Source organism: Hypanus sabinus, chromosome 13 (assembly GCF_030144855.1).
Source record: "Hypanus sabinus isolate sHypSab1 chromosome 13, sHypSab1.hap1, whole genome shotgun sequence".
Lineage (NCBI taxonomy): Eukaryota > Metazoa > Chordata > Chondrichthyes > Myliobatiformes > Dasyatidae > Hypanus > Hypanus sabinus.
The window spans coordinates 20,245,429-20,261,175 of NC_082718.1; the positions used below are offsets into that span (position 1 = coordinate 20,245,429).

Genomic DNA, 15,747 nt, shown 5'->3' on the forward strand with positions numbered 1-15,747 from the left:
TTTTCAATAACCTTTTTGCAGAGTTGCTTGGAGTATTCTTTTGTCTTCACGGTGTAGTTTTTGCCAAGATACTGACTCACCAGCAGTTGGACCTTCCAGATACAGGTGTATTATTACTACAATCAATTGAAACACCTTGACTGCACACAGGTGATCTCCATTTAACTAATTATGCAACTTCTCAAACAAATTAGCTGCACCAGTGATGATTTGGTGTGTCATATTAAAGGTAGTGAATACTTATGCAATCAATTATTTTACATTTTATATTTATGATGAATTTAGATCATTTTGTAGAAATCTGTTTTCACTTTGACAGGAGAGAGTATTTTTTTGTTGATCTGTGTCAAAAAAACCAAATTAAATCCACTGTGATTCCGTGTTGCAAAACAATAAAACATGAAAACTTCCGGGTGGTGGGCGGATGCGAATACTTTTTATAGGCACTGAATTTTGACAAGTGGAATATGAGTCTGGCAGGTGTTTTGAGCAGTGCATGAATGTTAGAATGCAGACCTTTTAATTTCTACCATACTGCAGATTTCAGTGTGAAGTGCTCCATGCCTGTTCGTGAATGTTGAATCAACATAAGCTCCACTGGACATAGGAAAGGGTGGAAATGCATGACGCACAAAAAAGCAAGGCCAGCATGTGCATGCCTGGCACTGGGGAAATACGCGACATGTAATCCTGGATGGTGCAAACAATCCTGCCTATTTTCCCAGTGGGCTCAATTCCATCTGGAAATCATTTATCAGTCTGATCTAATGCGAATACTGTTCAATTTCTAGCTTTGTGAAATGATCAATTGATAAAAGCTCAGTGGACATAAAATTATTTGTACCATCAGCCATTCATTCGTATACACACACACACACACAAATATATGTACACACACACGTGTATATTATTGTATGTATATATGAAATTCATTTATTTATTACTATTTGGATGACTTAGTTATCCACTACTCACTCTTAATACTGACAAATACACAGCTGCAACTGAGAACAATAATTACATTTCTCTGACAGAGAAAGATTGGAGGCTTGTTACCCTCAAAGTGAAAGCATAACCACAGGATTGGGCCTCCTTGATTGCCAAACAGTGGAATTCTAAATACAAGCTGTCATTACTAATGCCACGGATGAATTGACTGTAATCTATGCCTGAATATACTGTGATGTTGTCCAACTTATCTGAAAACCCTCACTCAACATTTTAGGAACAGCTTCTTCCCCTCTACCATCAGATTTCTGAATGGTTCATGAACTGATAAACATGACCTCATCAGTTCTCTTTTGCACTATTTACTTATTTATGTAAATTACAGTATTATCTTTATGACTTACTCTGCAGTGCTGCTACAAATTTCACATGAGTCAGTGATAACAAACCAGAGTCTGATTCAGCAATATGCAAACGATTTTTGAATTGGGGAGAATAATATCACCACTCATTGGTAATACAAGCTTTTGTACTCAAATTTACTCTAAGATCAAGGCTAAAATTTTATTCCGCTGAGATCAATTACAATGGAGGTGACTGTGTCTGGACTGTGGAAGGAGCTTGTTTGACAGCTGAATAGATTTCCTTTCAAGTTCATTTCAATAACCTGAGCGCAGAATATGGGCTCTTGCACATTGTAGTATTGTTGGAGTGGTGCACAGTTGGAGACCCCGGTTTTGTGATGAGACATAAAACTACAGGCCTGTCCAGCCTCTGATGAACAGACCCATGCTGCTAACCAGAGGAAGGCTGGAGGAGGAGGGCTGGTTCTCCTGCTGTCCTGGCCAAAGCTTACCCATCATTCAAAATCATTATTTGTTATTCCTTATCCCACTGGCGGCTGTGGGACATCACTGTGCACAAATTGTCCACAAGTAAACACTGACAGCATTTCAAAAATATTTAACTGGCTGCAGAACACTTCACCTATGGTCAAGACATCTCCTTTAAAAATGCCAAATTGTTTTAATCTATGCCTATCAATGTGTGACTGTTGCCAGGGTAATAAACCTAATTCAACAGAAACCACTGAAAGCAAAACAAAACGCTTTCAAAGATTTCTCAAAGAAAATACAACTTTATTCAATATATAACATTAAGGCAAAATACCGTCGATGATGAAGAGCTGAGATCCGAAATTAAAGCAGGAAACGCTTAGGGATAGTCAGCATCTATGAAGAGAGAAAACTAGCATTTAAGTCAATGACTTTTCATTCAAATTGACTTTCTTTTAATTCCATAAACAATATACAGTACTGTACAAAGGTTTTAGTCTCACTCCCCCTCCAAACATACAAATATACACATACAACACGCTGGAGGAACTCAGCAGGTCAGGCAGCATCCGTGGAAACCAACAGTCAACATTTCGGGCTGCGACCCTTCATCAGGACTGAAGAGGGAGGGGGGCAGGGACCCTATAAAGAAGGTGGGGGAGGGTGGGAAGGAAAAGGCTGGGAGGTGCCAGGTGAAAAACCAATCAGAGGAAAGATCAAGGGGTGGGGGAGGGGAAGCAGGGAGGGGATAGGCCGGAGGGGTGAAGGAGGAATGTAAGGGGAAAGCACATGAGAGAGGTGATAGGCAGCTGGAGGAAGAGGCAGAGTGAAACTGGGATGGGGGAAGGGAGAGGGTGGAAATTACTGGAAGTTGGAGAATTCAATGTTCATGCCAAGGGGCTGGAGACTACCCAGACGGTATATGAGGTGTTGCTCCTCCAGCCTGAGTTTGGCCCCATCATGGCAGTAGAGGAGGCCATGTATGGACATATCCGAATGGGAATGTGAAGCAGAGTTGAAGTGGCTGGCAACCAGGAGATCCTGTCTATTGTGACTGATGGAGCAGAGGTGCTCGACGAAGCGGTCTCCCAGTCTGCATCGGGTCTCACCAATATACAGGAGGCCACACTGGGAGCACCGGATGCAATAGATGACCCCAACAGACTCACAAGTGAAGTGTTGCCTCACCTGGAAGGACTGTTTGGGGCCCTGAATGGTGGTAAGAGAGGAGGTGTAGGGAGAGGTGTAGCACTTACGCTTTCAGGGATAAGTGCCAGGTGGGAGATCAGTGGGGAGGGATGTGTGGACCAGACAGTCACGGAGGGAACGATCCCTGCGAAAAGCAGAGAGGGGTAGAGAGGGAAAAATGTCCTTAGTGGTGGGGTCCTGTTGACGGTGGCAGAAGTTGCGGAGGATAATATGCTGGATCCGGAGGCTGGTGGGGAGGTAGGTGAGGACAAGGGGAACTCGGTCCCTGTTGTGGTGACAGGAGGATGGGGTGGGGGCTGAAGTGCAGGAAATGGAGGAGGTGCAGGTGAGGGCATCATTGATGACAGCAGGAAGGAAACCACAATCCTTTAAGAAAGAGGACATTTCAGTTGTCCTGGAACGGAAAGCCTCATCCTGGGAGCATCCTGGCGCCTTCTTTTTAGGGCCCCTGCCCCCTCCCTCTTCATCCTGATGAAGGGTCTAGGCCCAAAACGTTGACTGCTCATTTCCACGGATGCTGCCCCACCTGCTGAGTTCCTCCAGCGTGTTGTACGTGTTGCTTTGACCACAGCATCTGCAGAGTACTTTGTGTATACGAATATACATAAACACACATCTGTGTGTGTGTCTGTGCCTGTGCACGCACGTCTGTGTGCGTGTGTGCCTGAGACTTTTAAGCAGTCCTGTATTCTTCATCCACTTCTCTTCCATCCAGCATGCTTCATGTTATTCACATTATTCATGTTCATGTTATAATACCACTGGGCTGCTGCTGACTGGGCTTTGTCTGCGAGGCTGCTGGATGAAGCAGGAAGCAGGTCCGATCAACCCTCATCTTGTTATGCATTTTCACTGAGTCCATAGTCAGCAATTAAATGAAACATTTGGACAAGTTTACCTTTGCAGGCATTCATACATTGGATCTACCTGGGGGTAGACATGTCCTCGATACAAAGGAGTCGAAACACCTGTTACTGTATGTTGAGTACAGCTCCCCCTCTCTCATGCCTCTCATTTGTCAGGTATCTGCTCTAAGTGTGGAGCAGCATCCAGAATTTAACTACTGAAACCAGACACAGCAACATCTGGAATTGCTGCTGTGATATTTCCCTCATGCTTACGGATTAGGCATTGGCTTGTTACGTGTTCTTTGGCCCTTTTTCTGATCACCATAGACACACACAGGTGCTGTGCTTAATTTCCATTTGTACACTTGCCATGATTTGTGGAGATGCTGTTTGGACTTGCTCATTGAGTGAGAAGTCAGTCCTTGGGGCTCGGTGTGCTGAGTCTTTCTGAAGGCACTTGCTAATCACCTGCTGTGAGTTCCACACACAAAATGCTGGAGGAACTCTGCAGGTCAGGCAACATGTATGGGAAAGAGAAAAACGGTCGACGTTTCAGGCCGAGACCTTTCTTCAGGAATCTTCAGGACTTTGTGTGTGTGTGTGTTGCTTTGGGTTTCCAGCATCTGCAGATTTTCTTATGTTTGTGATTCTGCAAGTCCCATTGGCTTCTTATGCTTCGTCGGCACTGAAATAGCTTTGCAGGCAATGGAACACACGGAACCAAGGTTTGTATGACTTCAAACACTAGCAGGAACAGTTTTGTGGTTTTAGTGAATGGGGAGGTGTTCGTTTTAATAAAACAGTGGTCATTCATGGAATGCAATAACTCGCGGAGTGAAAGTACACCCTATTATATCTGAAACTTCTCTCTTCACCATTTTAACTTCTGTTAAAACAGCTGATACATATTTCATAAAGATAACTTCCGGTGAATTTCAGGGTCAGAAATCAAGGACTATCCTTGTAAGTGTAACCTGTTTCCCCACTGGATTTTTTTCAACTAAAAGGAATCCTTCATCATTTTCTGGATTACTTTATTAAAATGATAAGCTGTACATATAATTTTGTGGAAATTTTGTTTAAGAGGCACAAAGATGCAAAATAATACAGGAATTAGCAAACAAGTCTACAAGGTATAAAAGGGATTAGATTTAAAGAAATCTCATTAATCACTCCACTTTATTCCAGCTATCCCTTCGTCTCTACTGAGATATCATACAAAATTATTCAGTTAATTGTGTATTTTCTAATCTAAAAAGGCATTTAACTTTACCATATTTTCAGAAATTGAAGTTAAGATAGAACTTGTACGGATTATCATGTAGACAGCGTGTACAAACTGTGATATGCTTTGAATACAAAGCAGAAAATACACTTTTAGTAGGTTTAGCTAAATAATAGATCAGTTCAAATAATAATCTAAATGAAATTTTAATGAGATTTTCACAGATACACAGGATCAGTTTAATCTCTGTAATCTTACTTTCATTGCTGTGGACCCAGCATGGGACTTGAACAAAAGTAGCCTACCAGCACAGAATACTAATGAGGAATTCTGAGTGCATGGTGTATTTAAAAAACATATGGGCAGAGCATCCACATGTGGCAAAAAGGCATAATGGTCTTACTTTCTCAACATTTTAAATCGCTATTATTTAAAAAACAATCTGATTATGAATTTGTCCATATATGGTTATTAAGTTACAATATTATCAGCCTTATTGAAGGTACAGACATGCTTCTATTTACAATCATTATTAACTCAGTAATCGGCTAACTCAGTGGCTGTTTCCTTTGCAAAACCTTGAAAAGAGTTTCAGATGTTCCCCAACTTTGCACTGTTAAACAAATAATGTCGTGAAAATGTTTGTTATCACTTTCCAATTCCTTCTCTTATATTTCATCATGGCAGAAACATTCAGTCAGGAGTTAAGCACTGAAATCTTTACACAGATTGGCCAACGAAGTTTCAAGGTATCTCATTGTTAAAGGTTTCTGCAATCCTAGGAAACAATGATCCCCTACAGGAAAAGTCGACCAAATCTCATACAACTTCTTTAAAAAAAACAGCAACGTTTGCTGTTTGCCTTTCACTGGCTGATTTTATAGTCCCAATGCACACACATCAATGATGTAATTACTGCCTATGTAACAATATGACTAGTTAGTGATGAGTTACAGTGCCAGAGAGAAACTGTTACTCAGTTGACTATACACCTACAAGATTATTTAAGCATTACCTCCCATTCCATTATATTAGTTTGCTTGAATAGACTCAATTATTTAAATCAGCATCAAACCATAGAAAAAGAATGTAAAACTAGCTACTAAATTCACCATCATTAAACTGACAATTATTGTCCTCTGCCAGTATGAAAAGAAAGAAAGATTAGTGTGGCATATTTAACTGTAAACTATAAATTAATGTGTGCTCAGGAATTGATTCTTTTCAAAGTTCAAAGTGAATTTATTATCAAACTACATACTTCTCATCCCGTGATTCGTTTTCTTCTGGGCATTTACAAAGAAACACCACAGGATCAATGAGAAACTGCCTACAACAAAGACGGACAAATAATCAATGTGAAAAAGACAGCAAACTGTGCAAATACAAAAAGAAATTAAAAACAAAATGATAATAATAAATAAACAAGCAATAAATATTGAGTACATGAGTTGTGGAGTCCTTGAGGTTGAAAGTCTAAATTAGTTAGTCTCCAATAGAATCACAGAACACTGCAGCACATAAACAGGCCGAACCATTAATCTGCGTAGCCCACAGGCTGCGGAATCAGTTCCAATTTTATTTCTGCACATGACTCCCTTTCTCGTAATGTTATGCAATGCCTGAGAAGTTGGGATAATCACAACAGGTGTACAATGCATTCTGACAAATCTGGCAACTAGGCAACTGCTAATTTTCAATCACAATGCATCATGTCAAAAGTAGGTTGTAAGTTGAGGGGGAAATTAGTTAAACAGGATGATAGCTTCTCAAAGTCTGAAGTGAAATCAGCAAATATATCACACAGTTTAAAATTCTATCAATGAAACATGTAATTTATAAATCAATTACAATTATATAGTGGTTAGATATAACAGACATCCTAATCTCACTGGTACATTTTCCCTGCAAGCAATTTCAATTCCACACTCACTTTAAATGCATCAAAACATATAGAAGCACAGACATACACTACACACAAGAAGTCAACTTTTCATTTTGAAAGGCAACACTTCCTGGGCTTTGTCTGTTTGGTGAAAGTAAGACTGCAAGACTTGCCTTTCTCCTTTGTCTTGTTATATCTCTTAATCACCCCAGAATGTGCCATAATTCTTTCCTACATCATTCTGAACTTGTGCACCAATGCAGATGCTTGCAGAGGTTTATAATCAGGCCACCCAGCAGCAATCTAAATCCGTTAGTCTCCAATAGAATCATAGAACACTGCAGCACATAAGCAGGTGGAACCATTAATCTGCCTACTCCCATCGACCTGCACTCTAAACATAGAGCTCAATACCCTAAATGAATCTATCCAAATTTCTCTTAAATGTTGAAATTGAACCCACACCCCCAACTTTCGCTGACGGCTCATTCCATTCTTCCACCACCCTCTGAATGAAGAAGTTCCCCCTCATGTTCCCCTTAAATATTTCTCCTTTCACCCTTAACCTATGACCTCTACTTCTAGGTTCACCCAACCTCAGTGGAAAAGCCTGCTTGTATTTACCCTATTTATACCCAACATAATTCTGTATACCTCTGTAAACTCTCCTATTAATCTTCTACATTCAAAGACATAAATTGCTAACCTATTCAATCTTTTCATATAACTCAGGTCCTCCAGACCCAGCAGCATCCTTGTAAATTTTCTCTGTACTCTTTTGACCTTATTTGCATATTTTCTATAATAGGTGACCCAAATTGCACACAATATTCCAAATTAGACCTCGCCAATGTCTTATGCAACATCAGCATAGCATCCTAACTCCTGTACTCAAGACTTTGGCTTATGAAGGCCAATGTGCCCAAGGCTTTCTTTATGAACATATCTACCTATGATGCCACTTTCAAGGAATATGGATCTATGTTCCCAAATCACTCAGTTCTACCACATTCCCCACTGCACTACTACTCGTTGTGTAAGAGCTACCCTGGTTGGCCCTCCCTAAATGCAACACCTCACACTTGTCTGCATTAAATTCCATCTTCCATTTTTCTGCCTATTTTTTCAGCTGACACAGATCCCACTGCAAGCTTTGATAGTCTTCCTCAGTGTCTTCTACACCCCTGATCTTGGTGTCATCTGCAAACTTGCTGATCCAGTGAACCACATTGTCATCGGATCATTGATATAGATGACAAACAACATTGGGCCCAGCACCTATCCCTGCGGCACTTGACTAGTCACAGGCCTCCAGTCAGAGAGTCAACCATCTACCACTCTGCCAACATTTAATCCAATTTACTATCTCATCTTGAATGGCAAGTGACTGAACCTTCTTGACCAGAGTGAACTTGTCAAAGGTCTTGCTGAAATCCATGCAGACAACATCCAAGCCTTGCCTTCATCAATTTTCCCAGTATCTTCTTCAAAAAAACCCCTAAGATTGATTAGACATGACCTACCATGAACAAAGCCATACTGACTACCCCTAATTACAACGTTTGTAGTCCATGTGTATCCAAATACTTATCCATCTGGTCCTCTACAACACCTTCCAATAACGTTTCCACCACTGATGTCAGGCTTGCTGGCCTACAATTTCCCAGCTTACTCTTAGAACAACTTTAGCCATCCTCCAATTCTCCGGCATCTCACCCATGGCTTAGGATGTTTTAGATATCTCTGCTAGTGCCCCAACAAATGAAGCACTCGCTTCTCACAGGGAATACACCCCTCAAATCATCCTCAGTTAAAATGAAACGACACACACAAAATGATGGAGGAACTCAGCAGGCCAGGCAGCATCTATGGAAAAGAGTACAGTCAGCGTTTCGGGCAGAAGTTTCTGGCTGAGACCTGTTTGTGTGTGTGTGTTTTGCTTGGATTTCCAGCATCTGCAGATTTTCTCTCATTAGGCATTTAAAATGAAATTGTGCATGAAAAATGTGTGCATATGGTTTCATTCAAATTGCATAATTAGAATCACTGCTTAATGTGAAATCTCTAGAATTAAATAAACCTTGAATTAATAGTAAACTCAAGAGATTCTACAGATGCTGGAAATCTAGCGTAACACATGCAGAACATGGAGGAACTCAACAGGCCAGGCAGCATCTATGGAAGGAAATAAACTGTCAAAGGTGGTGGTGTGCTTGGTCGCAGTGGTCTCTCTGGGTGCAACAAATGCTGTAAATCTTTGTCTTAAACATTTTTCTTGTGATCTCAAGACCCTGTGGATATTGATAATACAAAATATTGCAAGTTTGGTTCATTGGTTCACTGGTAAGACCAATGGCAGGGGAGCTGTGTGGTCTCAGTTGTTGCACAGACCAGGTCCTTACACCACTGTGACCTGTTACAGCCACCCAGAGGAGGATGCGCCGGAGATGGTTTGGGAGAGAACAGCGGTGCAGCGGGCATGCTGAAAGCCGTGCCGGGTCGGGGTTGGCCTCTGCAATGGAAAATCCTACAAAAAGTAGTGGACGTGGCCCAGTTCGTCATGGGTTAAGACCTCCCCACCACTCAACACATCTACACAGAGCACAGTCGCAGGAATGCAGCACCTATCATGAGGGACCCCCTCCACCCAGGTCACGGTCTCTTCTCATTTCTGCCATCAGGAAGGTACAGGAGCCTTAGGACTCATACTGCCAGGCTCAGGAACAGTTACTAACATCAGGCACTTGACCCAGTGGGGAAAACTACATTCAACTTCACTCACCCCATCACTGAACTGTTGTATCGACTACCCATGGACTCCTCATCTCATCTTCTCAATATTTATTGCCTATTAATTATTATTATTATTATTTCTTTTTTTCCTTTGGTATTTTGCTTGGATTAAGAGGAATAGATAGAGTGGACAGCCAGCGCCTCTTCCCCAGGGCACCACTGCTCAGTACAAGAGGACATGGCTTTAAGGTAAGGGGAGGGAAGTTCAAGGGGGATATTAGAGGAAGGTTTTCCACTCAGAGTGGTTGGTGCGTGGAATGCACTGCCTGAGTCAGTGGTGGAGGCAGATACACTAGTGAAGTTTAAGAGACAATTAGACAGGTATATGGAGGAATTTAAGGTGGGGGGTTATATGGGAGGCAGGGTTTAATGGTCGGCACAACATTGTGGGCCGAAGGGCCTGTACTGTGTTGTATTGTTCTATGTTCTATTTGCAACATATGTTGCTTGTCCACCCTGCTGGGTGTGGTCTTTTAATGATTGTATTATGGTTCTTGGATTTATTGAGTATGTCTTCAAGAAAATGAATCTCAGGGTTGTATATGGTGACATATATGTATCTTGATAATAAATTTACCTTGAACTTTGAACTGAATTCTAAGATTTAGTTCTTGAACAGTGATTTGAAATATTCCCTCAGCTGCTTTTATTTCCCAAAGGACTTCAATCTCATCTGCAAGTATATTGTGTTAAAAATAGACCTGCAGCCAGTGAGCAAGCTATGCATACTGATCCTCACTGGATACAGCATCTCGAGAAAACATACCGGCAGCAGTAAAGTAGCACTGCTTAAATTCCGGGGCTGACAATCACAACCTACTTCTTCAAATCCAAAACTTGCAAAATAATGCCAACAGTGGAGAAGTTCAATGAGGAGAGAGCAGTGTTTTGGCTTAGCCTATGATGGCGCCATGTCTAAAATTAAGGATGGAAGCTTCTTCACTTGTCTCTTTGAGTCCCCATATAATGAGGTCGGAGCTGTTAGAAATTATACTGCACAAACAATCTTTAATTTGGCAATAAATTGTCAAAATTACAGTAAGGCCACAAATATAACTGGTATGGAAAATGTCCCAAAAATTTCACCATGGCCAGAAGCATAATTTGTTCTATGTTTGTTCAGTACATTCCTGTTAGTTCCTTCATAATGTCATCAGCAGCATATTATTGTAAGAACCTTGTATTATTCTTCAAAATCAGAGAAGCCGGGTCTGAGATTGGGTAGGTTTGAGGATTATGGAATGACATCAGGTAAACTGTTCCTTCAAATAAACTGAAAATCTTTACTGCACCTTAAGTTTTCACAACCTGAGGACATCCAATGGATCTTGCACCATCTCCATCTGTACAAGCTAACACCAATTGCAAACTGTGCAGTGGATCTAATCTAACCTCTTAAATTTATTGTGAATATTCCCAAACAATACTAAACTAAAGCCATATTAAAGAGCACTGATCTCCCTAAGTCCATACTGCACTTGATTCTAGAATACCCCCAAAGTAGCAAACAAACTTTAATATTTGTAATGCCAGCTTAACACCGTTACATCATCATTGGCATCCTTACAAAAATATCCTGTAAAGTCCTTCAATCATACATATCCTGATTAGGTAAATGTAATTCTTCTGTGTTCAGGGCAATAAAAGCTGATCTGTGCAACCTCTTCACATCATTTAATTCTTTCATTCTGATGAATCACCACACTACATGCAAGAACGTCCTTGGAAGGACACTGGCGAGTGTGTAGAACAAAGGGATCTGGGCAATATGGTCCCATAATTCATTGAAAGTGGAATCACAGGTAGATAGGGTTGTAAAGGATGCTTTTGACACACTGGTCTACATAAATAGACATATTGAGTACAAGGGATGGGATATTATGTTGAGGTTGTATAAGAGATTGGTAAAGTCTAATTTGGAGTATTGTTTGCAGTATTAGTCAATTACATACAGAAAAGATGTAAACAACTTAAAAGAATACTGAGAAAATTCACAATGATGTTGTCAGGTCTGGAGGACCTGAGTTACATAGAAAGATTGACTAGGTCAGGACTTTATTCCTTGGAACATAGAAGATTGAGAGGAGATTTGATAGAGGTATAAAAAATTATGAAGGGTATAGATAGGGAAAATGCAAACGGGCTTTTCCCACTGAGTTTGGGTGGGACTACAATCAGAGGTTATGAGTTAAGGGTGAAAGGTGAAAAGTTTAAGGGGAACATGAGGGGAATCTTCTTCACTCAGAACGTCGTGAGCTGCCAGCGCAAGTGGTGCATACATGCTCAATTTTAACAGTTAAGAGAAGTTTGGACAGATACATGAATAGAAGGGCTATGCTCCCAGTGCACTCCAATGGGAATAGGCAGTTTAAATGGTTCAACATGGACTAGATGGACCAAAGGGCCTGTTTCTGTGCTGTACTTTTCTATGACTCTATCCTGTGGATACCAGAACTTCAGTCTGTGGCTAACCATAGCTCTGTACAGCTGTACTGACCAGTATTAATAATGGTGAGATGCCAATCAAGCTGGTATCAAACTTCCCGAACTCTTAGCCAATTGGGCAAGTATGACATGAAGTTCTTAGTCTAAGATTGAAGATGATGCAGTCAGTCGGAAAATCACAGATTTGCTCCAAAAAAAGGTAGAGATGTGGATTCAGATGCCATGCTGGACAAGCTCAGCTTTACGAAGAGCCTGGATTCGCGACGCTTGAAGCCGCTCTTAACTCCTTTGGTTGACTATATAAATCTATGGTCTGTTCAGAGACTTGTTCAGTCATCTAATCAAGCCTGCTAACTTGATTTTACTGCTGCATATCCAGTGAATACTTGTGGAGTGCGAACTGCTTGCTTCTAAGCCCAGGAGTAAAATCCTACCACCACAGTGGGTCTTATTCGTTCATGGGCAAAATTGAACTAGCTGAGTTGTTTATGTATATTGAGAAGCCTTCATGTTCAGGTATCTTCATCCAGCACAGAAAATGAGCACGTCTACTGAATCCAAACTTATGGTGAAATTTGAACATTACTGAACTCTTGTTCAGACAAGCACCGACACATTATTCCATCCGAACAGGCATTAAATGTCATGTGGTGAGCCTTTGACTGCAGTCATTTTCTGCAATCTTCTGTCACTGCAGGACTTGAATGTGCCCAGTATAAATGAGCGAGCAGGAAAAATCATTGTGGGCACTATCTAGCCTGAAAACTGCCTTCTCCAAAAACTCCCTTCTGGAAAGTGTTCCAGAGCTGTTAAAGAAAAAAAATACTTCCATGGTTTCTGAATCTTTCACCAACTAACTTCCCAGCTACATCCTTCTCCCTCCAGGTTTCACCTTGTGTTTCTCGCTCCCCTCCCCTCTCCCCACCTTTAAATCTATTACTCTTCAGTTTTTCTTCTCCAGCCCTGCCCAAGGGCTTCGGCCCAAAACATTGACTGCACTTTCTTCCATAGACGCTGCCTGGCCTGCTGAGTTCCTCCAGTGTTTTGTGTGTATTGCTTGGATTTCCAGCATCTGCAGATTTTCTCATGTTTGTGATGAAAAAAAATTCATGGCATCTTCTCCAGGCAGCTAATCTGATCCACCATTCTAGTTAGCCTCCCACAACCCCCTCTAACTATTAACCCCATCATTTCACTGCATTGCAAACACTTTAAACCAGTTTTTATAATGCTGCCTGACATAGTAAATTAATGCTGGAATTTATGTTTTCTTGCACATTTTATCACATATCCGTATTTTAACCTCTAACTTTATTTTTATAGAATTCTTTATTTTTATAATTGATGAATATTGTAGTTTTTTGACCAAAGGACCATAGCAAATTTTGAATACATGTAAATGTACTGAATAAAGTTGATCCTTATAGAGTCCTCAGCAGCGAGAGGGGAAATAAGAATTCACTTGGAAGCAAGGGATGGATGATCAGCCCAGAGACAGGTACGTTGATTCATTTATTCAGTACTGCTGTGATGTAAACACAACACTCAAATCCAAATGGTAAGTTCTAATCTCCAAGATAAATCAAAGTTATGAAATTCTTAACACGGAATAACACCCGAGGAGAAAAGTCAACATTTCTGTCATGGAATTTCTGTCCAAGAACAAACGGACAGAAAATCTAGGTATTTTTCCCAAATTCCTGACCGTGTTAGGAGTCAATATCAAAACAAAACTGCAGCTGTTGGAAGTCTGAAATGAAAATGGATCACGCAGGAAATCTGCATCAAGGTGAGGCAGCAATCTGTGAAAGGAGAAACAGAGTAATCTTTCACGTTTGAGCTGTTAAGTCAGTTAGTATCAGCGGTCGGTGTCTTTCTTCGCATGTTTTCTCTATTTCACAAACCTAACTCATCAACAGGACACTCCTGACGCCACCTTAACAAAGTGACCTGCCGTTGTCCCACTAATCACTGCCACATCCACTCAGCCATCAAAGCTAACTATCCAGAACGCAATCTAACAAAGCTCACCAATGCCTCAACTTTCTGAGGAGGCTAAAGGGAACTGGACTGTACATACACTGACTTCCTTCTCCAGATGCACAGTAGAATCACAGCTTGATATGGAAATGCGCCGTGGCAGACAGGAAGGACCCACCCTCACTAGTATCAGCTCATGAAGGTGATGAAGGACACCATTTCAACTGGTTGGCAGCCAGAGTATTGATTTAAGCAAGACCAAAAAAAGAACGAGAGTTTATAAGTGTGGTTGTCTACAGAAGGACTCATTAATGAACACATTGATCCAGTATATAAATCCCTGCGGAGGAAGAGAAACAACGATGTGAACAATTAACCAGTAATCTCCAGTAATCTGGACTGCAAATCCAACATTTCCAATGGACCTCCCTCGAAGCTAGCCAATCAGAACCTTCTACTACCAAACTGTTTCAAACCAGCCAACCAGATTGCGATGTCTAATCATCACCCAGAGTATACAAACCAGCATACCAAGGAGAAAACACCCTCAATGGCACACTGGCGCCGGCTTCTCGATTGGAGCCGAAATGTCTGCAAACATTTTGCCAAACTCTGCGATCAAACAAACTTTGTGAAATTGGAATTTATTCAGGTCTGTGCTGTTCTCGGCCAAGCATTGTGAAGATTGCAGAAGCCTTCTATCACCTTTTACTGACTAAAAAGCTCTTGACATGTGACTGGAACAGATGCACAGAATGATAGAAGAATTGTTAAAGACATGGTGGGATTCTCAACAAGAAGGCATAACCTCTGAAAGGAAGCCCCAATATAGTGCTGATGGAAGCTGAAATTGAAAATCAGCGTGTAATCTTTAATCGGTCTTCAGTCATAGTTGTAGTTGCTTATTTAGAGACTTAATCATTGATCCTATTCATTTGAATGTTGGTGATGCTCAGAAAACCTGATTCCTCAAAAAAGAATCAACATAAATCAAACTATTTACTCCAGTTCGAAAAAAAAAGTTCTTTTTTTATGGAATCGAGAATGATTCCAGCCCACAGAAGGACATTCTACCCTTTATCCCAATCCTTGATCTTTCTCTATTACACTTAACAAATTGCCTTTCAGAAATCTGAACTGATTCTATTCCCACCACCTCAGTATGTTCCAAATCAAAAATGCTTCTTGAGCAGACAAAGCTATTATTCATTTTCTTATTTACAGAAACAGTGTGGAACTTGCCCTGCCAGCCTTCCGAGCTGCACTGCCAGCAACCCCCAGATTTAAACCTCGCCTAATCCCTGGACAATTTACCATGACCCATTAATCTAACAAGGCTTTGCACTGTGGGAGGACACCTGAGCACTCAGAGGAAACGCACGTGCATACAGGAAGGAACAAACTCACAGAGGATACCAGAATTGAACTCTGAACTCCGAGACCCCTGGCGGTAATAACATCGTGCTAACCGCTATGCAGCTGTGGCGCCCCCTACAGTCCACTTGTATCTTCCGCTTCGTTCTTCTTCACCCACTGGTAAAAATAGCTGTACTCCATCTTCTATAAACCAGTCGTCAA

General features: G+C 41.1%; 1 protein-coding gene across 1 annotated transcript in view; it reads right to left on the minus strand.

Moving 5' to 3' along the window:
- LOC132403692 (voltage-dependent calcium channel subunit alpha-2/delta-1) overlaps positions 1 to 15,747 on the minus strand; it is a 728,052-nt gene that overhangs the window by 310,236 nt on the left and 402,069 nt on the right. Inside the window, exon 8 of the mRNA XM_059987267.1 lies at positions 6,328 to 6,396. Coding sequence (XP_059843250.1) covers positions 6,328 to 6,396 — 69 coding nt within the window. The remainder of the gene's footprint in view (positions 1 to 6,327; positions 6,397 to 15,747) is intronic.